Raw genomic sequence first — 25,712 nt, forward strand, 5'->3', positions numbered from 1 at the left:
TAAAACTTATACTTTGTTTTGTTTTTAGTTTTTTTAGCGTAGTTGTGTTTCAAAGTATGTTGTTTCATTCAAATGATCTCAATAGAAAAAAACTTGTGTTTTTCGAAAATTTATTTATATGTTAGTAATAAATAAGTCTACAAAAACTAAGTTTACTATTTTCTTCTAACTGTTGTTTTAGTAGAAATTTAAGTTTTAATGCAACAATAAACACGTTATACACGCAATGCTACTCTTATGTAGTTACTTGACTTTGATTATAGCTTAAAATAAGCAATTATATAAATGTTTATCAACTTTGCTAACCGTCAAGTCTTGGTAAGTTTACGTCAAAAAAGTAGAATTTGTAATTCAACTAAATTTAATGAAACTTTATTCAGTTGATTAGTGTTGTTTAGTATATATGACTTGTCTATCTTACTTTATAGTGTTTTCAATCGTGATCATTGCTTTGCATGAAACACCGTGTTGAATAAAACTCTCATTCCGAAATTGTCTAATTAATGAAACTTTATTCATACTAGCTTTGCTTTGAATAAAAAAATAGGTGAAAGTTGTAGAACAAATTAACATTTTATCAAATAAATAAAAACAGTTTACTATAAAAACTAATTTAAACTTTCTTATTTATTATTTAAACTTATTAAACAACATTTACTAAGGTTGTGACTTTTTTTTACTAAAATACTGCTAAAATAGCTAACTTTACTAAAAATGTTGTTTTAAGTTTTTTTTAAGAATTAAAACAGGTCATATTAGAGGTTTTAAAAATTATTAGATCGAAAAAAAAGTTAATTTATGATGTCGTTGTAAACTTTAAAATCGATTTTTAGTTTTCAATTATCGAAAAACTGACATGAATATTATTAATATGGTTACAAAATACATTTATATTCAAAAAATAAATCATGTAAAAAAAACTTTAAAAATAATTTTGATTTTATTGATATAAATAATTTTATTTTGTTTGCCGTTATCTTAAAGGCAGTAGAAGGTAGTTTACCCTAGAAAACAACTCAACAATTAAGCTTGAACATATTTTTTATTTCAACTTTGCACTTGACATTATTTAACTTTGACCCAGTTTCAAAGTAGGACAAAATAGACAGCCACTTCCTAATTGGTGCAGAATTTGACTTGAACAAAGTTTTCTTCTCAGAACTTTGTAAAAATTGACAGATTGCTTCCTACACAACTTTATAATTGAGTTGTAGACAGTTGAAATTTGTCTACTAAGATTTTTATTCGGATTGTAGATAAATGTTAAAACAGTTGTTTGTTTTGATAAAAAAGTTTCAGTAAATTTGGACTTGTATTCGTGGGTAACTACAATTGTTGTTCAAGATAATTGGTGGAAATTTACATTAGTTATAGTCAATATAACACTTAGTTTAAAGAAAAATATAACATTGGTCTGATTGTTAACAATTTAAAATCACTCCAGAGTAGAATATTGCAAGATCAAAGCCCATTTGGCAATGCATTTACAAAAAATTGCTTAGAACTTTAAAAAATGCTGTAACTCTTTTAAGTTAACTTTATTTAATATTGTCATTATTTTGATAGGTTAACCTTGAAAACCAGTCTAGTATAAAAATCAGTAAGTGTTCTGGGTACCTATACAGGCCTTTTGGGCAAACATTTAAAAGTTTGATAAAAATTTCTTATAGATTTTTGCATATCTAGTTATTAAAGTTTATATATGTCCCATTGAATACCTTTTTAAATAACTGATTTAAAATTGATCCATTGAAATAACTGACAAATTGACTAAAAATTGTTATTTTGGTTGTGAAAGTTGTGAATTTAAAACAGGTTTTATAAGGTAAGATCTAAATGTCATCTGAAAAGAAATGTGTATAAATGCCTGTGGTGTGTTTAAATTTTTTCAAATTTTAAATACAGGGTGACTTTAAAACCTGGAAACCTATTAAACCTGGATTTTGACAATTTTAGCAAAAAAAACTGGAAAAACCAACACTTTTTTACAGTGAATAATTTTTGCTTTTTTATGACAGCTTTGAAGTACTAACTATAAGTCAGTTTTTATAGAATTCAAAAATATCATTTAACTTTTGAGATATTTTGTATTTTATAGAGAGTTTCCAATACAGTAAGTTTTTTGGGGTCAATTTTCTTGGAAATTTTAAAAATCACTAAAAGTGTATCTCCTTCATTTTTCAAGCAATCTTCTTAAAATGTTCAGGAAGTATTCCTTATATTATAAGAAAAGAACATTACTTATGAATTAAAATAAAATTTTTGATGACAAAAATTAAATAAAAATGTATTTTTTTTTAACATTTTTACTTAAAATCTTTTCAAGTCCAAAGTAACTTTTTTTTGCTATCATATAAAGATTAGAATGTAAAAGTTTAAAGAAGACTGGAGAAAATATAAGTGGAGATATATTGTAAATTAAATAGTCTTTTTTTGCTGTTTTAGTTTTCCCCATCCATAGAAAACCTATTATGCGGCCCAAATTTGACCTATCATATCTCAAAAAATAATTTGAATTTTTAAAACGGTAAAAAGCAACTTAAAGCTTAGTAAAAACTCTATAAAATAAGATTAACTTGTAAAAAAATGCCCAACTCCCCTATGACCTTGTTAGTTTGAATTTAGACTATGATAAGAAGACCATACAAGCTTTTTTTAATAAAAAGGAATCTAATATCTTTATGTGGTTAAAAGACTTTTTGATTAAGTGTTTTGTTTACCTTTTAAATTGCTTTTTTACATTTATATGAGAAGAGCTTAGAAAAAAAATTATTCAAAATAATAGTACTGATTGCAATGGAATAAAACAAATACTAAATAATAGTAATACTGTATTGTTAAGTAGTTTAAATCTAGCAAAAAACACCTTTTTAAACTTGACATTAATTAAGTACTAAAAAAGGCTACAAAAAGATGTACTTTCAATAACCAAAATTTTAAAGAAAGTTTGAGAACCTATTGAAATTTTTCCAAAAATATTTTGCCACATGTAAAAAGTTAAAAAATAAATTGAAAACAAAAAAAAGCAATACAACATTACTGTTATTAAAATTTAAAAATAAATAAATTTATAAGTTATTTAACTCTTTAAACCTTAAACTACTTATTAACATCACAAAAATTTGCTTTAGGCATGGAGATCTGTCATACACAAAACTAAAATTTTAATGATTTATGTTTGTTAAAACATAAAGCAATTTTTGTTTTTTATTGGTATTGAAAATATTTTTTGACTTTAGTTAACTCTTAATAATAGAACAGTAAACTTTTTTAGTTGTAATTTTACAAATAATTGTTTTCTTTGTAGCCATTGTTTAAGTTATTGAGACAAATTTCAATGCTACTTGACTTTTTAAACATTTTCATTTTAAAGTATATTTAATAGTAAGGGTTTTTTTGCTACAAAGAGTAGCTACTTTGATAAAGTCCATTAACAAAAAAGTATTCCAGCTTAGTTGCCATTTAGCATAAAACTTTTAGTCTCTATCAGAGTTGCTAAGATAAGTTTCAATGATAGCTGTAAAATATGTATAAAAACTTTTGTGTAAAATATGATCAAGGTTAATTGGCAAAATATTGAGGACTAAATAACCAATAGCTTTAATACATTTACAATAAATAGAATTGAAGTATAATTTTAGGACTTTTATTCTACATGAAATTTATTAGCTATTATTTAAATGCATAAAGCAGTGTTTTATAATATATATAAAGTTAATTTTGGAACAAAAATAATTTACTTAGTAATTTACTGATATATGTTACCTTATTAGGCATTTAATTAAATATTAAAACGAATATAAAAATATGAAAACTTACCTTGGGTTGGATCTGAGTACTCAGCAGGTTTATAGTAATTTCTTAACTAGCATTAAAAAGTTATTTTACTGTTAAGTAATATATATATATTACAATTGCAAGTTTTTAAAACTATACATTGATTATGCTTTACAGTAAATTTCTCAACATTTTAATGTTATTTCTACTATATAGTTGTATAATTTTTTAAAATAATAACTTTTTAAACTTATTTCTACCATATAGTTGTATGAAATGTATTTTAATTTTCATAATTGCAAGTTTACAAAAGTATATAAAGTGGTCATATTTATATATTGCAAAATGTTTTTTTTAATAGAATATATTTAGATAACAAACTAGTGTTTGCTGATTTTTAAGGCTTGACTATTAGTTTTAGTTGTAAGTTTATTACAAAAGGATTGCCACACACTCAGTATACTCAGGATAATTTGAGACAGCTTGAATTTTTAAAAAATATCAGGATAACTTGTTTAAAAAAAAAAATTAAGCATAGTTTTAAAGATTAAAAAAATGTTTTTGTTGCATCTTGAATAAGATTTTGACATTTTAATATTTTGGATAAATTTATAATTAATCTGTTCATTATTTTTTTTTGTTTTGGAAGATTTTTTTAATACAAAAGAAATATTTTAGATATTTTAATAAGGATTTGTAAAAACTCAAGATTGCTCAAGGCAGTTTTTTACCACTCAAGATTTGTAAGTAAAAGAGTGGTAGCCTGTTACTAAAGAGTAAAATTTAATACTTATATGTTATTATGTTTCACACAACTGAAAACATTATTACTTGATTTTATGACCAAAGACTTTATTGAAAATCGAATAAGATAGTAATATTTGTTTTTTTAATTTCAGTTGAAAATAGTAGCAACGAATGAGTCTCTTGAATTTATCGCTGAAGTTTCAGTACATTTTGACTCAGACCTACCTGAATTTGGAACAAAAGGTTTTATTGTTTATTATCACATTGTTCAAAATTGCTTTGTAATTGTTCTTTAAGCTTACTAGATGTAAACATGTATACAAAACTTAAAAGATTTTGTGTGTGAACTTAATTTGCATTTATTATAAGTTTTTAAAAGTTAAGTTGTTAGCAATATATATGCAATGTTGCCTTAAAACTATTTTTTTTATTAATGTTTTTATATAAATCATATATTTGTTCTTCTAAGAAAATAATTTTTTTTATGAATTGTTTAGGTCATTTGTTTTTCTGAGCAAAAATAGCAGATGATAAGTTAACAGTTTTAACTTGAATAATAATTTAAAAAAAGTAAAACAAAAGAAATAAGTATATACAAAAGTATTTATCTCAAAAGGTGGAGCAATCATAGCAGATGACAAATTAACAGTAACAGTTCCAACTTTGTTGTGGGTTAAAGCAATGGACCTGTGTTTTGAAAAATTGAAAAATGAAAATTTTGATTTCAAAAGTGTTGCAGCTATCTCTGGTACTGGGCAGGTATGTGATTGAATTATTTTTTAAATTTGTATGGAGTTAAATTTAATTAAAATATGCATTGTTATTTTTACTTTGATAAGAGAAATTGTAATTTTAGCTGTATGTAAATTTGTGAAGTTGTTGATAGTATATAAAATGTTAAATTGATTCAATATCATTGTAACATTTTTTGCTAGTATATACTATATATTTTGGTAAATATTTTGTCAAAAGTACAGAAAAAAGTAACAAATATTTTGAACTACTCAATACATTATTATTGTAATATATATTTTTTATACATTATGCTCTATGCCATATTTCACAAAACCTGATAAAAAAAAGTTACAGCTATTTTGGAACTACTCTTTGCTTAAGCTGGATTTTATTTTAAGCAACTTCTAGTTCCTAAATAATTGCAAACAAAATCTACTTGAGGGTCTTAATTATGTTATTGTTATATGGAGAAAAATTGTATGATTAGTTTAAACTGTATGATTAGTTTAAATTGTATGATTAACTTCTAGTTGCTAAATAACTGCTAACAAAGTCAACTTCAGAAATAGTTAATTATATATTACTTTATGATGCTCTTATTTAACTCTAGTTCTTTAATATTTGCACACAATATGAACTTGATAATTTTGTTATTGTTTTTTTTTTTGATAAGCTTTGGATTCATTTTATTAAAATTTATTAAAGTTTTCTGATGCATGAACATTTGAAATATCTGTTTTTTTTTGCAAATGTTTGAGCATGTAAACAAGTTAATGTTTTAAAATATTAAAATCTACTGTTTAATATCGTGCATGTTCACTATTTATACTAAAAATGCTTATATGCTTTTTTTTTTGACAGCTATTTAAAAAAATAAATTTTTAGTTGTACATAATATATTATTTAAAATTTTCTGTTCAAGCTTGTAGATACTTTTTGTATGTAAAAAAATAATATATGTTTATATAAATATTCTTTTTATTTTAGCAACACGGTAGTGTGTATTGGAAGCAAGGCTCTTCAGAAACACTTGGTAATTTGAAACCAGATAAAAGTTTTCATGATCAACTTGTGAATTGTTTCTCAGTTGAAAATTCACCGATTTGGATGGACTCAAGCACTTTGGAGGAATGCAAGTTGGTATACAAAAGTACATTTCATAAAATATTTACAACAATTACTGAATTTTTAGTGATAAAGATTTTAGAATTTTTGTGGAAAAAAAGAGTGAAAATTAATAATAATTTTTATATAATTTCTTTTAACACATGAGGTAATTATTGAAATTTCAATAAAAACTATAGTTTTTGTTATTTTTCATGTAATAGTGTACATGCTGGTGATCTTAACAAGGGTTTCCCAAACTTAATTTTCTTTATGCCCCCTTAAAAGATATAAAAAAGCTATGGCCCTCTCCTAAAATATTTTTAAAAAAAAATCCATTAGATGTACCTAAAACCTTTTTTTTGCTTTCCATCATCAGCTTCAGAATATCTAGTGTAAATTTCAAATTATGGCCTCATGGCTACCCCTTTTAGGCCCCCTAAACTTCTAAAAGTTTCTCATAATATCTAGTATAAGTTCCCTTAAATAAGTACTTTATTTCAGATCTTAACCATCAAATTCAGAATATCTAGTGTAAGTTTCAAATTATGGCCTCATGGCTTTCCTTGCTGCTTATGGCCCCTAAGGGGGCTACATGGCTCACTTTGGAAACTCTGATCTTAACTCACTTTTTTTTTCAAGAAAGATTTGGATAAGTATAAAGAATAAGTTTTGTTAAACTTTAGTATAAATTCCCAGCATGTTTTTTTAAATTTAAGCATAAAATTAGCTTTATAAAAAGTAAAACATTAATTAACATTGGCATACGTTTGTTATAGTTTATTTTTGATGGTGTGAAAAACGAATAAGTAAACAATAATCATTTTTAATTGCTGCCAAATAGTTACAAAACATTATTGGTGGTGTAGAAATTAATAAGCACAATAAGCAAAATGCAAAATTATTTTATATATAAATATCTTGAAATATAGGGATGTTGAAAGTTTGATAGAAAGTACTAACGTTAAATTTATTAACTTGTTTACCAGAGAGTTGGAGCAAAACGTTGGTGGTGTGGAAAACTTGGTAGAAATAACTGGTTCCAGAGCTTATGAGAGATTCACGGGGAATCAGATCAAGAAAATCTACACAAATCATCCTGAAGCTTATAATAATACTGAAGTGAGTTAAATAAAAGAAATAAATATATAAACAAGTATAAATTGATCAAAAAAATTTACACAAATCATCCTGAAGCTTATCATAATACTGAAGTAAGTTAATAAAAAAATATAAAAATAAGTATAAATAGGTAAAAAGCATTAACAAAATACACCAGAAGCTTAACATAACACTGAAGTGAGTTGATAAGTTTTTTTATTTTAGATTAAAATATTTTTAAGAACAAAAATGTTTGTGCAAACAACACTAGAGCTTAACACAGTACTGAAAGAATTTACACAAGCCAAGCTGAGAGCTTATCATAGTACTGAAGTAAGTTGACAGATTTGTTCATTTTCAAGCTTTGTTTTAGAAGTAAACAGTTTTGAGTGAAAAAACTCTTTCTAATAGATATTTAGTTTTGAAATAAGGCTTGTATTATCTCAACAAGATAATCTCTAAAAATACTAAGTAATTAACCTGAAGCCTATCACAGAAGTGAGTTAATGTATTTGTTTACTTTAACGTTTGTATTATTATTTTTGCAAACAACAGTGAAGCTCACCACAGTACTAAAGTAATTTTTTATAAAAAAAATGTTTCAAGAAAGGTTAAGGAAGTTTTTTGCATGTAGTGTTTTGTGAAGTATAACTTATAAACCGTTAAGGTAAATATAAAACAACTAAAGTATGTTGACTATTTTTTCAGAGATTGCTAAAATTGATTAAGAAGAAAGATGTTATTTCAAAGAACAGATAATAAATCAAAAGTATTATTTTACCAAAACATACCCTGTTTAGAAATGTTTTGCACCCTAAAAATCAAACACATACTTTTAAATCAAAGGATTAAAGCAAAATATAAAGTAAAAAATCAAGAAGTTTTCAGTTCCATTTTTTTAATTTAAAAATCCCTAGTAAGCAATTTTTGCGTTTATGTGAAAAATAAATATGCAAGCGTGAATAAAAATTCGAATGTATTTCAAATTTGTTTGTTTTCAAGTATACTGTAGAAAATGTCTTAGTCAGTAGTTTTAAACACTCTTACTTTTGGTAGGTAAACATGCAAATATTTAAATCTTTATATATAATTTTTTTAATCAGATTTATTCCTAGTAAGCAGTTTTGTACGGTTTTTACTACTAGAAAAAAATATAATGACAAATAAAATTAATAAATAATTGTAACAAATAAATACAAGTTATCAATCATTACAATAAACATTATAAATTGGTAGTGCAAAAGTGTTTTGTTGTTATAATAACCTAACAATCTTACATAATATCTCACAATTCAGTAGTTTTTCATGCTCATGTCTTTACTGGTAAGATAGTATTTAAAATAAAAAGTATAAGTAGTACTTACTAATATTGTCATTAAAAGATACAAAAAAATTACAAGGAATCTAAGTAAGCAGTTTTGCATGTTTGCTAAATATAGAAAATGAAGTATAAATACAAATATTTATTTACTATTAACTAAAAAAATATTTTACAGACAATCTCATTAGTCAGTAGTTATGCATGCAGTTTACTAGTGGGTAAATATTTAAATATATAAAATATATAAATATATACTACATTAAACTGTGTAGGTTTTATGTATATTTTGTTATATATCTTATTATATTTATACAGAGAATTTCCCTAGTTTCCAGCTTTGTATGTTCACCATTAGTTGGCAAATATGCAAGTATAAAAAGTAAAGTATAAATACAAATATTTTATTTATTATAAATAAACAAATATTTTACAGAGAATCTCCCTAGTTTCCAGTTTTGCTTGTTCACTTTTGGTTGGTAAATATGCAAACATTGACTATTCTGATGGTTCTGGTATGAACCTGCTTGATATTCGGTTTGTTTGTTTTATGAGTTGTAGTTTTACACAAAATAAATAACTTATTACACCTGCTGTTGCTAGCTGTTTTTAAAATTGAAATCAACTGATAAAATTTTCTTTAAATAGTTACTAAATCTAAAATTATTCAATGTTTAACAAAAGTTTTTCATCTACCAATGACTATATTCGGTTGTTTGTTTTATTAAAAATAGTTTTACACAAAATAAGTAACTTAATACACCTGCTGTTGCTAGCTAGTGTTAAAGTTAAAGTCGACTGATAAATTTTCTGTAAATACCTTAAAAAAACAATCAATGTATTAACAAAAAAATATATGGGCCAGTTTTACTAAAACAGTTCATTTGCAAGTCAGACTTGTTAAAAAAATTTAAGAACCACAATTTTTAGATACAAAAAATAGTCTCTAAACGCAATTTTTTTTACAATTAATTATTTTAAAAGAACCACAGTGCACTAAAAATCAAATTGAAAACATTTGTAAATTAAAGCAAATTTTTGTTAGCTTTTCACAAGTATGTTGCCCACTTCCTAGATTAACATACATTTTGCACTAGTGAATTTGACACCAATTTTACAAAAAGAATGGCGGAATTTAAATTAAATATAAACCTTGTGCTTAAATAAACACTTGTGCAATAATAAAAGCATGTAAAGTTGTTAACTCACTCAAACATAATTGAAAGTTAATTTTAAATGTTTTAATTGACAGTAAAAAGGAATGGAATTCTGATTGTTTGAAATCTTGTGGTGATGATACAATAGCTGAAAAATTGGGAAAACCTGTATCATCTACTAAAGTTATTGTAAGTTTGTTTTGTTTGTTATAAAAAGTATTATTTGTTAGCTGTTAAATAAGGTAAACCAGTATTTTTCAGTAAAGTTATTGTAAGTATTGTTATGGATTATTAGAGATAAAATAATATATTTCATGGTCTACAGACTTTGTTAGTTTAATATCATTAAAAGCTACAAATAAAATTATGTTTTTATCTGATAAGTTAGGTAAACCTTATTTTTCTACTTAAATTGTAGTAAGTTTATTAAAATGTTTTAATTTTATTTGATTAAAAAAACAATGATGAAAATCATATAAATTTAAATTTAAAAGTTAGCTGATAAGTTCGAACCTGTTTTTTCTATTGAATTTATTGTTACATATCAAATATCTTAAATTAAAAACTTAAAACAAAAATATGGAATAAGACGTATAAATAAAACAAATGAGTTTTAGTCTAATCTGGTATTTAGGTTATAAAATTACTAGTTTTATTGCACTACTATAATTATAGTTTCTTTTTAAGTAGTAGCTAAGTAAGATATAATATAAGTTGTTTATTGATAAGTTTAACAAGTTATATTTGTAAAGGACTTTTTAATAATTTCATATACAATTTGAGATTTTAATATTCATGTACAAACCCTATTTTTGCTTACAATGTAATTTATTTTCAGATTTAGCAGTAATGAAATTTCTTCTGATTACGATTTATTTATGTTTTAAAATTTAATTTTACAGGGCAATATGTATTCATATTTAGTACAAAAATGCAGTTTCTCACATTCATTTTAAATAAGTAACTTGTATTTTTAACTTAACATTCTATTTTATAGGGCAACATATTTTCATTCTTGGTTCAAAGATACACTTTCTCACACAATTGTAAATTGCTGCTTTTATTTCTTATGATATATTAATTTTTACAGGACAGTGTTTCTTCGTACATGATTGATAGATACGGTTTTTCACCTGATTGTAAAGTAGTTGCATTCACCGGTGACAATCCTGCTTCTTTAGCTGGTTGCAGATTACAGGTTTGTTTTTATATTAGTATTTGTACAACTATTAATTCAGAAATTATTTTAATATAAAATTGATTCAATGTGTATTTTTATATTACTATTTGTACAAATTTGTCTATTAATTCAGGAATTATTTTAATATAAAATTGATGCAAACTTTATTTGTATATTAGTACTTGTAAAATTATTAATTCAGAAATTATTTTAATATAAAATTGATTCAATGTTTATTATTAATATTAGTATTGGTATAAGTTTTTTAATTCAGGAATTATTTTTGATATAGTGTTGATGCAATTCATTTTTGATATAATGTAGATACAGTTTTTGTTTTAATTCCGGTTGGTTTTTGATGTAATACTATTTTCCCTTTGGTCTGACACTAATGCAAATGCTATTTTTAGTTCTGACATTTATTGTGAAAAAAAAAGTGAAAACTTGTGTTTCGATCTGTAATTTATTTTAGCAATCAATCACACAAAGAACAATGAAATCAATACTTTTATCTAAAACTATACGTAAACACACAGTAGTTATTGCATATTTTTTTATATCAAAATTCAAACGAAATGTTATGATACCCTAGTTTTGACTATAAAGTTTCCTCAGCAATCAAATTAAAAATAAAAACAACAAAGCTTTGCAAAATGTTGGTATTTTAAATTGTTAAACTTTACCAGTGGTTTGTTTTTATATTTTTAGATACTTTAGACACATTTGTGTTTTAAATAAACGAATAATAAATACATATCTAGTATAAACAAAAACAACTACACTTGATAATTGCTTACAATTAGTGTGAGCTTTCAAACTCATCAACAAACTAATTTGTAAGTAATTATCAAGCAAAATTGTTTTTGTTTATTTAAGAGATAATTAGCTACTTCAACAATATGAAGAAAATGTTCAACAGTAGAACAGCTTTAAAAGACAACACTGTGCATAGCAACTAAAAAGTTTTCATTTTACATCATTTAAATATGCTACTATAGTGCTCGATTTAATTGCATTTAAAATATTGAAGTTTTAAAAACAAACTTAGTTTTTATTTCAATAATATACAATCTATTTACAAGTTGTGAATGTAAGTTCAGAAAAAAATGTTTCTGTCAAGTAATTCAGACACTTGACTATATTACATATCCGACTAACAAGTATGTATATGTTATTTATAATTAAGCAATATATTCGTTATATGTTTATATTTTAAATAAACTTCTGGTGCGCTGGTATTTTTTCCTTTCAGAATCAATAAGGTAAATATAACTGTGTTTATAGTTATAACTGTAATTACAGGTAATATATTAATAATAAATAATACATTAATAATAATACATAGAAAGGAGATGCCATGGTATCATTGGGAACTTCTGATACGCTGGTGTTGTACATGGATGAACCAATCAGGTGCCTGCAAGGTCACGTGTTTGTGAACCCGTTGGATGACAACGCTTACATGGGCATGATATGGTAAGAAAATATTTAAGTGTGATTATTTTATTTAGATTATAATTTTATTGTGAATCTGTTAGACGATAATGCTTATATGGTGATGATTTGGTGAAAAAATAGTACTAATATTTATTTTTTATAAGTGTTGAATCATTAATTTTAAGTATACCTTTATTCTTGTGTTGGTAAATCTATTGGATGATAACGTTTTTATGGAAATTATATGGTTAGTATTATATGTAATATTTGATATATTTATTTGTTGTAACTGTAATAAAAAAAATTAAGTTGTTTGTACCTAATTTTATAATTAATATTTTTATCCCATTGCGTACCAACGCTTGTATGGGGATGCTAAATATAATATTGTTTATATTTTGAATTTAACTGTTTAACCCTTAACTATTTAATTTTTATTGTACGTTTATTAGGTTGTATGGTGTGTATAAATTGCTTTTATCATAAATTTTGAGGTGTTAAAATGTTGTAGGAGGTATTTTTTAATATTACATACACATTAATTATGTAAATTAATGTTTATTAATTGTCATTTTAATTTATAAGTCGGTATTTAACTGTAACTTTCTTAAGTTAAATAGACTCTTTAAGTTAAACCTTTTTTATATTTAGTATGCTTAAAATTCAAAAAATATAGCTTTTATCCTCAAAATTAAACACTATCTTGTATACTGGGGATAAATTTGGTAGTTACCATTCAAAAAAGGGGAAAACATGTAAAACATGTTTTAGAGTTTGTAATACTTATATCTGCTAGTTTTATATAAAACCTAATGCTTTTATGGGAAAATTAAAGTTAGTATTTTTTTCGACTAAAGTGTTTTTTTTTGTTATAGTTTTTATAGAACTAGTTAGGTTAAAAAACAACTTGTTTATCTCTTTGAAAATTTTTAGATTGAGAATGAATAATAGTTGTAGTTATTTAAATGGAAAACTAAAAGTTTTGAAACTTAATTTTAAAAGCAGTTTTGTATATAATTTAATGCATATTATTGATAGATTATTAAAATTGAAACTTTGTTTTCTGTATATTAGGTACATATACTATACACTGTTAAATGTTTTTAAAATTTAAGATTTAATTTTTGAAGTGTAATAATAAAACTAAACTTACTATGAACTTACACTTATTTCCCCGAACAACTTTCTTATAAACCTATTAACATGTTAATATTTATAGAAAAAAATAAATTAGACGGAAACCCATATATACAACTGCAATACAGTATATTTGCATAAAATTAAAAAAAATAGTTCCAAAATATCAGTAGTTTATAAAAGCTATAGTGAATATTTTTCATATACTAATAAACTGAGTCATGAAAAATTTTTCAAAGTAAGCAAAATTTATAAATTTTATCGAATAAAAACTAAAAAGTCAATATGTGCTTAAACGTTGATAATTTAGTTATATTTTTGTTGGTGTTTATTTTAGCAAACTCACTTAATGCATTTGACAAAAAATTAACAAATTCAAATGCATGACTATATATGGACATATATAAACGTTTTATTTTCAACCAGAAAATTTTTCTAACCTTAAAAATGTTTATTGTCAAAACACTGTCAGTTACTGATTGCTTTTTATGAAAGTTTCTAAGAAAAAAGTTTACTTGTTTTTGGTAAAAACATGATTTTAACCGAATAAAAATACTTTGAACATGTTTGCCTCTAAATAGCTTAATAAATAAATCAAAAATTTTAAGTTTTGTGTACTTATTAATTTATGGATAGAATGAAATTTATATTAATATCCTTGCCAAGTAGCCATAAGCGTTTCATTTAAAGCTTAAAAGTATGAGAGAAAATACTGGTGTTATTACTAAAGTGTTGTCAACTAAAAGGATATAATTTTATTTAAATTGAAATTATGTACTTTTAACCTTATAGTTTTATAGGTAATTCTTTAACAATAAATAGAAGCAACTATTTTTTTTAGTTAAATTTTGATTAAGCTATTAAATACGTTTTAATTTACAAAAACCAAGTTCATTTTTAATAAAACTAGAAAAAAGTTTTTAATAAACTATTTTTTTAGTTTTAAGAACGGATCACTAACTAGAGAAAGATTCAGGGATAATTACACTTCAAATAGAAGTTGGGATGAATTTTCACAAGCTCTTAAGAACACACCAAATGGAAATAATGGAAAATTTGGTTTGTTATTTTATCTTTTTATATTAACTTCTTTTCATACAAGTTTTAAAATATGTAGTTGTAGTTAAACTTTTGTTGAAATTGTAAAAGTTACACCAAATTAATTGAAAAGCTTAATTTGTAGATCATATCGGTTTATATAGTTTTACTTTGAAGTAAATAATTACTAAATTATGACATCTGAGCTCAATTAAAATTTTTTCTGAATTTTAATCTGATTATAACTAGGTGTTTAAGCTTTTGAAGGAATTTTCAAACAAGTTTTTGCATGCATAGTTGAACACTATTTATGCTTGTATTAAATTTTTAATGATTACGGTTTTATTTTATAAAGTCGTTCTTAAACTTGAAATAAATGATAAATCGGTTAAAAGTATACTTTACATAATAAAAAGTTTAAAATTTCAATATAGTCTTTTTTCAAGTGTCGAAAATTATGAAAAATAGTATTGTACATTGCTGTGTATTAAGTTTTGAATCAAGTTATTAAACAACAAATAAATCATTGTATAGATTAAATAAAAATGTCAGATATATTTTTTAGATTGGTTTTTGCGGTATTTAAGCTTTGAAAAACAATAGAATAGAATTTATGATTATGTAATCTTTATTTTTTAATTTTTTTATATTAACTTACACTGTTTCGTATAAACTTTTAAATATGTATTTGTAATTTTAATTTTGTTGAAGTAATAGAAATTACAGCAAGTTATTTGAAAAACTTAATTAGTAAAATATACAATAGGCTAAACTTAGTCTAGTTATGTTAGTTAATATATAATAAGTGCTTATATTCTATTGCGCTTAAGTTAATAACTATTAAATCTTTATAAAGGAGACTAGTTAAAATGTTTGCTAGGTTTTAATCTGATTATATGTTGGGGTTTAAGCTTAAGGAGGAATTTTCAAACAAATTTTAATATGCATGCATAGTTAACTCTCTATGTTAATTAAGTGTTAATAATTTAACATTCTGGTTATTAAAATTGTTCAAAATAATCAGGCAAACTTAAACATAAATGGTAAATTTTTTAAAGTATACTTTACACAGTAAAAAGTTTCAGTAATATTTACTTTCAAAAGTCAAATAATTTGATAATTAGTATTTTAAACAGTTGTGTATTAGTTTTTGAATCAGGTTATTAAACAACAAATAAATCATTGTTTGTATGGATTAAATAAAAATGTCAGATATATTCAAGATTGGTTTACGCGGTATTTAAGCTTTGAAAAACAATAGAATGGAATTTGTGAACATGTAATCTTTATTTTTTACAAAGTTTTAAATGCGTACTTAAACCAGTTTTACGCTTGAAATTAATTTTCATGCTTTAAATGATTGACAAGTTTTTAGTGATAAGAGATCTTTTTTGAAAGTATTGTTTTCGAAAAATTAAAGATGTAAGCATTTGATTAAAATTTAAATTTTATATAGTGCTAATAATTTAGATATTTGATAATTTATTTTAATTATTATTTAGGACAAATAAAGCATATTTATCTTGAAATAAGTTACAAGTATTGTTTAAATATTGATGTAGTTTTAAATTAAATACAAACTGAAAATATTTTTATGCATACTTATTATTAAATCAGGCTATAAAAATTGTGTTGTAGTTTTTTACTTCAAAAATTTTATGAAAAATATAAATACATTTTAATTAAACTTGAACATTAAATTAAATGAAGTTTTGTTTATTCATTAAATAAAAGTTTACAACTTTTATTTTACAACCTAAATTTTTCTCTCACATAAAGTTTTATGTGCGAGAAAAAATATAAAGTTTGTTAAATTTTACATCAGTGGCTATAAAACTTAAGGGTTATTTTTATTTTTACATAAAAATATTTTTTATACTTGTAAGTTTTTATTAAAATACTATTAAACTGCTTAAAACTTAAATTTACATAGTTTTTTGCCGTTCATATAATGTTATTTTACTTAAGTATATAACATGTCCAAAGTATTGTGTTTTAACTACTTATACATTTTTTGAAACAAAAAATACTGATTAATTTACAAGCACTATCTTTTTATTTCTTTAATTTCAATTTAATCTTACTACAGTGTTCTGAGAAAACTAATAAATCAATAATTTTCTTTTATTTGTTCGAAATGTTTAATCTATTTTTACCTTTTCATTCTTGATTGATAACTTAATTTACAACAGTTTTATTAAGATGAATCTTTTATTCTAAATAAAGGTCAATTATTTTAAAATTTTGTAATAATATTTATACTGTTTTTTTCTTTATTTCTGAATTTAATTATTATTTAAGTGAAGTATTAAAGTAAAATTAAGTGCAATGATCATTAATGTTTTACTTATGTATGAATAAAATTTTTCTACTTTTTGTTTGAAGTATTACCAAATTAATTTTTAACATAATTTGTCTATATGATAAATTTAATCTACTTCATAAACTTTAATTACTATCTTTTATCTTTTAAGCTATTTAAAAATCAAATATAATATTATCTTTTAATACTGAAATACTGTTAAGTTCATGTTTATAAATTTTAATGTGACATCAAAAGTTTTTTGAGAACTTGTTTTAATTAAAAAAGTTATAATTTAAAGGTTTACTTTTAAATATCGTACTTAAAATATCTACTTATATATTTTAAAATTAATGATATTGATTTAATTACAAATAGTATTTTATATTACTTAATCTTATCACTGAGAAAAGTGATGCATATTTTATTAAATTTATTCTAAATGGTTTAATCTATATTTATCTTTTCATTTTTGATTGATCATCATTTACATTATATTAAGATGTATGGAGATTTTTCAATATAATAATAATTCAATATTTTCCAATAAAACTTGATTACTTATAAATTGTTTAATAATAGATACAGTAGTTCGTTGTGGTATTTAATTTCAATTGAAGTAAATTATTACTAAACTTAATAGAAAAGATAAATTAAATTGTCATTTACTTTTATATAAACAGAATTTAACTACTTTATGCTTGGTATGTTAGCAAGTAAAGGTTTTATAGTTTGTTTATACTAATAATATAATTAATTTGTTTTAATCTGATATTTTTTACTTAAGATTTTATTTTTAAAGATTATATAGTGTAAAAAGTTACAACATTTATTGCAAGATTTTTTTTTAATTTACAGGAAATACTTTTGAGTTCAAACCATTTTTTAAAGCGGTTATTATCGATTTATTTAAAAGATTATTTTAAATTTGTTTAGTGTGAAAATAAGTTCGCTTTTATTGATTTATGATATATTACTTAAATACTGTTTATTACTGTCAATATAAGTATTTTTGAGTTTATTTAGTGTAATTAAATGACAATATTGTTCGCTAAGTTTATTTTCAAATACCGGAAATACTAATAAATTCATTTTAATTTATTTTTGTACTTTATTATATATATAAATGTACTTTTATCTTTTAACAGTGTTTCTATTCAATATAAAAAGTATTTATACACTTAAGAAAATATAAAAGTAGTCAAACTTTCTTTATAATTAATTCACTATAGTCATAAACTTTACAAAAAATACAAAAAACCGTAATAGTTTAGTATTTTTTAAACTTTAAACATATTAGTGCTAAATTGTATTGAAAATATTACCGACTTCGTTTGTATCGCGCGTATATACTGCTTAATTTTGTTTTTTTATCTTCAGCGACAAACTAAACAATATTTATACTAATTTATTTTTAATTACAGGAAGTACTTTTAAGTTCAAGGTAATTTGCTTTTTTCTAAGTTTAATGATATTTTTGTTTTAACCTTTCATTTTGAGCATTTTATTTATTTATTTCAAGAAATTTATTTTGTTTTACCTTAGGTGTAAAAGTACATTCTATATGTTTTTGATTAAATTAGTTTGCTTTTGGTAAACTTAAATAATAAACCGGTTATTTACTTTTTCTTAACCAAAAGTTTAAAAATAGTTTTAATACAACATTTTAATATATTTTTTTTGTAAAATGTAAGTTAGTTTTACTTATTTCTTTTTAAATAGTTAAACTATACATGCCTCAATTAAGTTTTACACAACGAACTTTTATGGTGTATATAATTTTGTTTTAATGAAAAAATACATTTATTTATTTTCATTAATAATTTTTAACTTTCTTATTAGTTTTTGATGTACAAAAATAGTTTTAACACAAATTATTTTTTCGGAACATGTTTTTACTATGAAGTACAAAAAATATTACCAAGTGCTAATTAATTATTTATTTTATATATAATTGCAGGTTTTTTACTTTGATGTCCAGGGAATGCTCCCAAATGTTAATTAATTATTTATCTAATACTTTTCACCGGATTTCATTATGATGTACAAGAAATATTATTAAATGCTAATTAAAAAGTAACTTAAATATTTCACAGGTTTTTACTATGATGTACAAGAAATATTACCAAATTCAAATTAACTAGTTATTTATTTTATTTGTTTTCACAGGATTTTATTACGATGTGCAGGAAATATTACCAAACGCTAATGGAGATCACAGATTTGATTCTAATGACAAAAAAAGTTTGTTTTGTTATACTTATATTTTAATTAAATAAGTTATTTTATCTAAAGTATATTAATTTTTTTCAAAACACAAAAACCCTAATTTAGTCTTAGCTGATAACATGATAAGTTTTTGTAACATTTTGTATGGTTTATTTTATTTTTTTGTTTAAAAGATAATTAGCTTTAAGATAATACTAAAAGTAAAACAATAAATTAAAAGAATTGTAATCTTTCATATTAGTTGGTATAAGAAATATTGGTTGGTATAAGAAATATTGTAAAACAGCCTTTTTGGTTTTAAATTTTCACACATTAAAATAAAATTTGGTAAAAGTAATATAATGCGTTTGATTAAAGACTTTCAACAATTTGAGATAATAAAAAGATAATTTGTATAAATTTGATAAACGTGATAAAAGATGTTGATAACTTTTCACACACTTTTATATGTCACATTGTGTAACATTTGTTGAATATTTCTTAGGAAAAGATAAATTGATTTATTAAAAATAGCCAACTTTTTATTGTCGTACATTCCTATTATACAATTATATTACATAATATTTAAACAAAAAATAAATATATTTAAATTTATAACCTATTGGTGAATTGGTAGTAAAATAAAAATGATGATTTTGTTTTTGAGGGTGACAATTTTGTATATGAATTGAAATCTGCATGCAGTTTAATATGTAAGTCATATAGAACAAGTTTTGCTTATAAGATTTTAATTAGATTTATGAATAAAAAGCCTACTTAACAGTTTTAATTTTTGATAAATTTTAGTGTAGTGAGACAAAAATAATATATTAGATAGCTGTTAATAGCTTTTAGACAAGAATATTTATACTACAATTTGCTTTGAGAAATAAATCTAACTAAATTGTTTACTTAAATAATTATAAAGTTGGTTTTTGGTCACTAGTTACACAACAGTTTGATAGTTTGTGTTTTTCATTAAATTATTTTGGCGGGCAATTTTACTTAAAAGAAAATACTAAAAGTTATAATGTTGTTATAAAAAAATATAATATCATTTTCATTCACAAATTTTTTAGGTGAATAGTTTTACTAACGAAGAGAACATACGAAGTCTTATTGAAGGCCAACTGGTAGCCAAGAAATATTATTCTGAAAAAATAGGTCACAAAATAATTGATGGTAGTAAAATATTGGCTACAGGAGGTGCTAGCAATAATAAGGAAATATTACAGGTTTTTTGTTAATGAAGTCTGTTTTTATTTAATTGAATAATAAGTAAGACTAAAACTATTAACAAATTAATAATAACGAAATATTAAAAATTTATTTAAATATTTTTTTGTCAGTTGGTCAGATTTAAAAATAAAAGTTTGTTATAAATAATTAGAATGTTGATATTTGATTTTTTATTAAATAAAATTAAACTTATGACGTACTTCTTTATAATCTTCATAACTTTAAAATTCTTTATAGGAAGTTTTTGAATAAACTTTTTTGAACACGATTATTTTATTTAACGCTCAGAGTACCTAGTAAGCATGTAATTAAAAAAAATTGTAACAATATATTCTTAAAATATAGCAATATATTCTTACAAAAACTTTTTTGTATACAAATTAAGTTTAAAACGTTTGAAACGTATATTATCTTGTTTTTTAGCCGACTAAACCATAAAAAGTTTAGTTTTTATTTAAATACCAATAAACTATATTTGATTTATAATCTATTAATTTATCAAACGATTAATTGTTGAAAGTCCGGAAACCACTAAAATTTAAAATAATATTGTTGAAAAGGGTTTTGTTTAGCTACCGAAAAGATTATAGTATAATAAAAGTCAAAACTTAGGCATGAATAGTTTTTCTTTGTACTTTGTTACTTCAAGTATGTTAATCAATAATGTTAATAGTTTTCAAAAGTGATCATATATTTATATGTATAAACTTGGAAACAATTGAATTAAAAACTATTGTTGAAAACAATACAAACTTAAGCATATAAAATTATACTTTCTTTAACATCATTGACCTTGTTTAAAAGTTTATTTATATATAAACCAGGAAAAATATTTAGTATATATTTAAAGCTTTTGAAAGAAAAAAGAGTTTTTAAGATATTAAACTTTTTAATAGCTTCTAAACAAGTTGTACTAAAAGAACAAAAAAAAAAACGAAAAAATAAAGTAAGTAAAACATCAAAGTAAATGAATGGCAACGATTGATGAAGTGTATAAAATTTTATCATTTTTTTTTGCGCATTTACTAATTAAATTATTTTTTGGCTTTAAAAGCGCAAAAAAATAATAAAGTTAATACGCTGCACGACTTTCAGCTATTTATAGAATTTGTACACATGTTTTTTTATCAAGTTTTTTAACGTTTTTTCATGATTAATGGTTTTAAAACAAAGCCGTATTGTTTAAGATGTTTTGAAAAAAATTCAAATAATTTAATTTAATGATAAATAAGTAGGTTAAGAGTTAAATTATTTTTTTTATTTATTCATTAAAATATACGAGCAGTCTAAACTTAAACATGGTAAAAAAAATAAAATTTTAATATTTTCCAGTCAGTCTGAGTAGGTTAATGGAAATAATAAAATTTAGCGCAACACATTTTTACTATTTTTAGATGTTTTACATGTGTTTTTTCGTTAAGCTCTTAATGTTTTTATGTTACTTTTCGGTTTAACGATGTCTGTAGGTTATGAAAGTAATGTCAAGTTTTTATGAACTTGTTTTTTACTTGTTGTTTTTTATACAAAATTTTGATTTTATGTAAGCTTTTTTATATAATAAGTTGCAAAAAAATATTAGTTTTATATGCATATAAAATTGATTTGTAAAAATTCTTACAAAATTTAAAAATTGCTTTTACAACAATCATTTATTGCAATAAATAATTATCGTAATAATGAAAAATTTTGAAATTATTTTAATATATATTTTGCTCGTGAGCATATACTCAAAATATTACAACAGATATAAAAGTTTAAATATAAAACAATAGTTAAACTTTTTCCAGGTTTTTTAGAATGTAAACCCCAAAACATGGTTTTTTTAAAATTTACTCTAGGTTACTGTAAATATTCTAAATGACACAGATAATACAAATATTTAAACTAATTACATACTAATTATTGTAACTATGTTTTATTTTAGGTATTTTCATTCGTGTATAAGAAATTCGTGTGCACATTATAAACAGCAAATATAATAAATTGTTTTGTGTATATTTTACTTTCATTAAGGTAGTCTCAGATTTTTAAAAGTGCAACGAATATATAAATATGTTGTTATTTTATTTTTTCGGTTTTTTATGATATTTTCAGTATTTAAAGTTACCACCCTTATCAGTATATTTTCATTTTAGTGGTTTCTTAAGTTTCAACAATTAATTGTTTGATGAATTATTAGATCATTAATCAAATATAGTTTGTTGGTTTTTAAATATATACTAAACTTTTTATGATTTAGTAGTTTTTATCTTTACGTTAATATATATAAAATAATACAACTAGCAAAAAAAAATTTGAAAACTTTATGTAAAAAAAATGCTAACAACAAGCTATTTCTGATGCTTAAATGTTCTGCGTTTATAAAAAAAAGTAAATACTTTAAAGAATTATATATACAAACAAAAAATTTTCATATGTTACTTTGAAAAATTTTAAGTCTTATATATGATATTAATCTTAACTTTGTTTTATACAGAAAACTGTGAAAAAACAACATAAATAATTAGATATTTGTAATTATCAGTACATATTCTGAACGATATAGAAATTAAAAATTAAAAATTTATTTGTTCCAGGTTCTTTCTGATGTTTTCAAAGCTCCGGTATACATATTGAATGATACAGCCAATTCGGCTGCATTAGGATGTGCTTACAGAGCTAAACATGGTGAGAAATATCTGTTATTTACTTAAGTGTTTTGAATTAATTAACAGTCCTTTATGCCTTGAACTATTCGATTGCTAAAAATCTAACTTAAAAGAACCGTAAAAACTTTTTCGTAATGTTATTCAGTTCACTTACATGTTCAGAGCTAATAAATAAAATAAAAACAAATATGGATCAATTTTTTTTCATTATTAACACATTTAAAGTAACTTTACAGTATCTTTTTGATGTTTTTATACCGATTAACACAGTTATTGAACCTAAAATTAACTCAAACTAAAAATAAATCCAAAAACAAGTACTTTCAAAAACCTGAAAGAAGTTCAGAAATCCTGGAAAAATATTCTCAAAAACCAGTGGCCACCTTGTTAACAGCTTTTAACTGTTTAAACTATTTGATTGCTTAAAATGTAACTTGAAACAACCGAAAATTATTTTTGTAATGTTGTTTAGTTTATTTACATGTTTAGAGCTAGAAATCATAATGAAATAAGGTTTTTGTAAGGTTTTTATTTATATTCAAATTTATTTCTAATTATCGAAAAAAGTTGACATCGAATTTTTTGTTTAAATAATTAAAATAAAAAGTAAGAGTTGAAAGTCTGATTTTTTATGACTTGTTAAGCAGTCTTACATGACATTAAAAATGTTGTTAGACATACCTCGAACTTAAATATTGAAAGTGATAAATTGTTTAGTGTTCACAAGACAATGTTTTTTGTTGAGTAACAGGTTTTTTGACCTAGAAAACCATAAAAATGTTTTTGTGTTTAAATATTTTTTTATAAATTCAATTTTAAATTGAGTTTGTTTGTTTCATAAATAGTTTCTTTGTACTTGTTCTTTAGTTTACTAAATACAATTTTAAGTCGAATTTCATGAAATCATAATGTTTTGTAAATATATGGTTTAAAATTTAAGTAAATTTTTATGTCGACCAATTATACAGGATAAACAAGATGTTTTAGAGATGTTTTACATATTTTATATTAAAAGTAGTTTTAATCTGTTATTGACAATATCGATCCATTTTATTTGATATAAATATTATTTATTTGTTGCTTAATTTTACTTAATTAGTTTGTCGTATAAATGTTTAATCTTTTAAAGATATTTTGGTATAACTAGAAATTTAATTTTAAAATGCTTAAGTAAATACTTATTATGACATTTAAAAACAAGCTTATAACTAGATCAATCTTATTGACTTGTTTCTAGTCATAAAACGACCCAATCTATTAACTTTTATTTTAAAGTCTTTATGTCACTCTACATTTTTATAAATGTTCATAAACCTAATAAGACAATCTAACATTGCTCAACTTAAACTATTTTATTTGACTGTTAAAATAAGTTTTCTTTATTCAAAAAGAGCATAGATATTTTAAAAGTTTATTTTATTTAATGTAACTGTGTTAATATTTTGCAAATAGTATAGATATGCATACAGTTTTTTGTATACGTTTGCTAGTAAAAATAATATATTTATAAGTTCAAAATAAAACAATTATTTAAAGTTTTAAAGGTTATTTAATAAGAACTGATTAACTAAAAATATTTTTGTAGGTTTGTTGAAAGAAAGCAATCCAAGTTTGAAATTCAGCGAGATATTTTCAAAAGAAGCAAATTATACCAAGTCAACTGAACCAAATAGTAACTATGAATATGATCTTGATAGATATGAAAAACTAGAAAATATTGTTGTTAATTCTTAAAATATAAATTTCTTAATCTTATGTATTTAATTGTCATACTATCAAAATGTAATCTAGTTCTAAGAAAATACTTTATCACTAATGTATACTATAATCATATTTACTAAGCTTAATTTGTATAACTATTTAGAATGTCGATCTTTTAACTGAAGCAATGTTTAAATTCGCCATTAAATTTAAGAAGTGTTTGCTAAAAACATGTTATGAAGTTCAAACGTAATCAAAAACGCATTTTGTTTCTTTAATCCTGATTTGTTTATAAACTTCTATTTGAAATACTTTTAGTTATTATATATATATATGTATATGTATCTAATCTGTAATGTTATAATATTTATCTGAATTGTTACTTATATATGAGTACATTTATTTATTATTTTTTGCTCTATGATGCTATTTTGTGTCTTCATAATTCATGCTCGAATTTTCTATGCAATCATTTTTTAATAATATGACTTTATTATTAATTTTTTAAGTATTCATAATCAGATATTCTATGGTGTTTAGACTTTGATTAAAAAGATTTCAAAAACAATTTTAATAAAAAGTTGGTTATGATTGGTTTATATTATCTGAAATTTATAATAAAGTAATTTTATCTATAATATGTATAAAGTGTATTATATGTATGGAAATATTAAAGTGTAGCAAAATTTTAAGCAATGTTAAAATACTTTTCATTTCGAAATTTCACTCGTTTGAACTAAATCAAACTTGATCATCAGTTGAATTAAATTTGTAAATTTTTTAAATATAAACATCAAGAAGACATTAGCTTAAAACTGAAATTAGATTAAAATACTTTAAAAATTCCAACTTTTAAGCAAGCTACTTATGTAAAGTCCTAACT

General features: G+C 22.7%; 1 protein-coding gene across 1 annotated transcript; it reads left to right on the forward strand.

Annotated features, from left to right (window-relative positions):
- Positions 1-3,775: 3,775 nt before the first annotated feature.
- On the forward strand, positions 3,776-24,862 carry LOC145832097 (xylulose kinase-like). Its single transcript, XM_082939454.1, has 15 exons — positions 3,776-3,846; positions 4,677-4,767; positions 5,141-5,283; positions 6,247-6,395; positions 7,353-7,485; positions 9,219-9,319; positions 10,035-10,128; positions 11,030-11,137; positions 12,465-12,595; positions 14,634-14,752; positions 19,203-19,277; positions 19,968-19,972; positions 20,321-20,476; positions 23,057-23,147; positions 24,714-24,862. Exons 1-15 carry the CDS (start codon positions 3,808-3,810, stop codon positions 24,860-24,862), a joined length of 1,584 nt encoding a protein of 527 aa, XP_082795580.1. The 5' UTR covers positions 3,776-3,807.
- The last annotated feature ends 850 nt before the right edge of the window (positions 24,863-25,712 follow it).

This window comes from Thalia democratica, chromosome 3, assembly GCF_965202585.1.
Source record: "Thalia democratica chromosome 3, ktThaDemo2.hap1.1, whole genome shotgun sequence".
NCBI classification, from domain to species: domain Eukaryota; kingdom Metazoa; phylum Chordata; class Thaliacea; order Salpida; family Salpidae; genus Thalia; species Thalia democratica.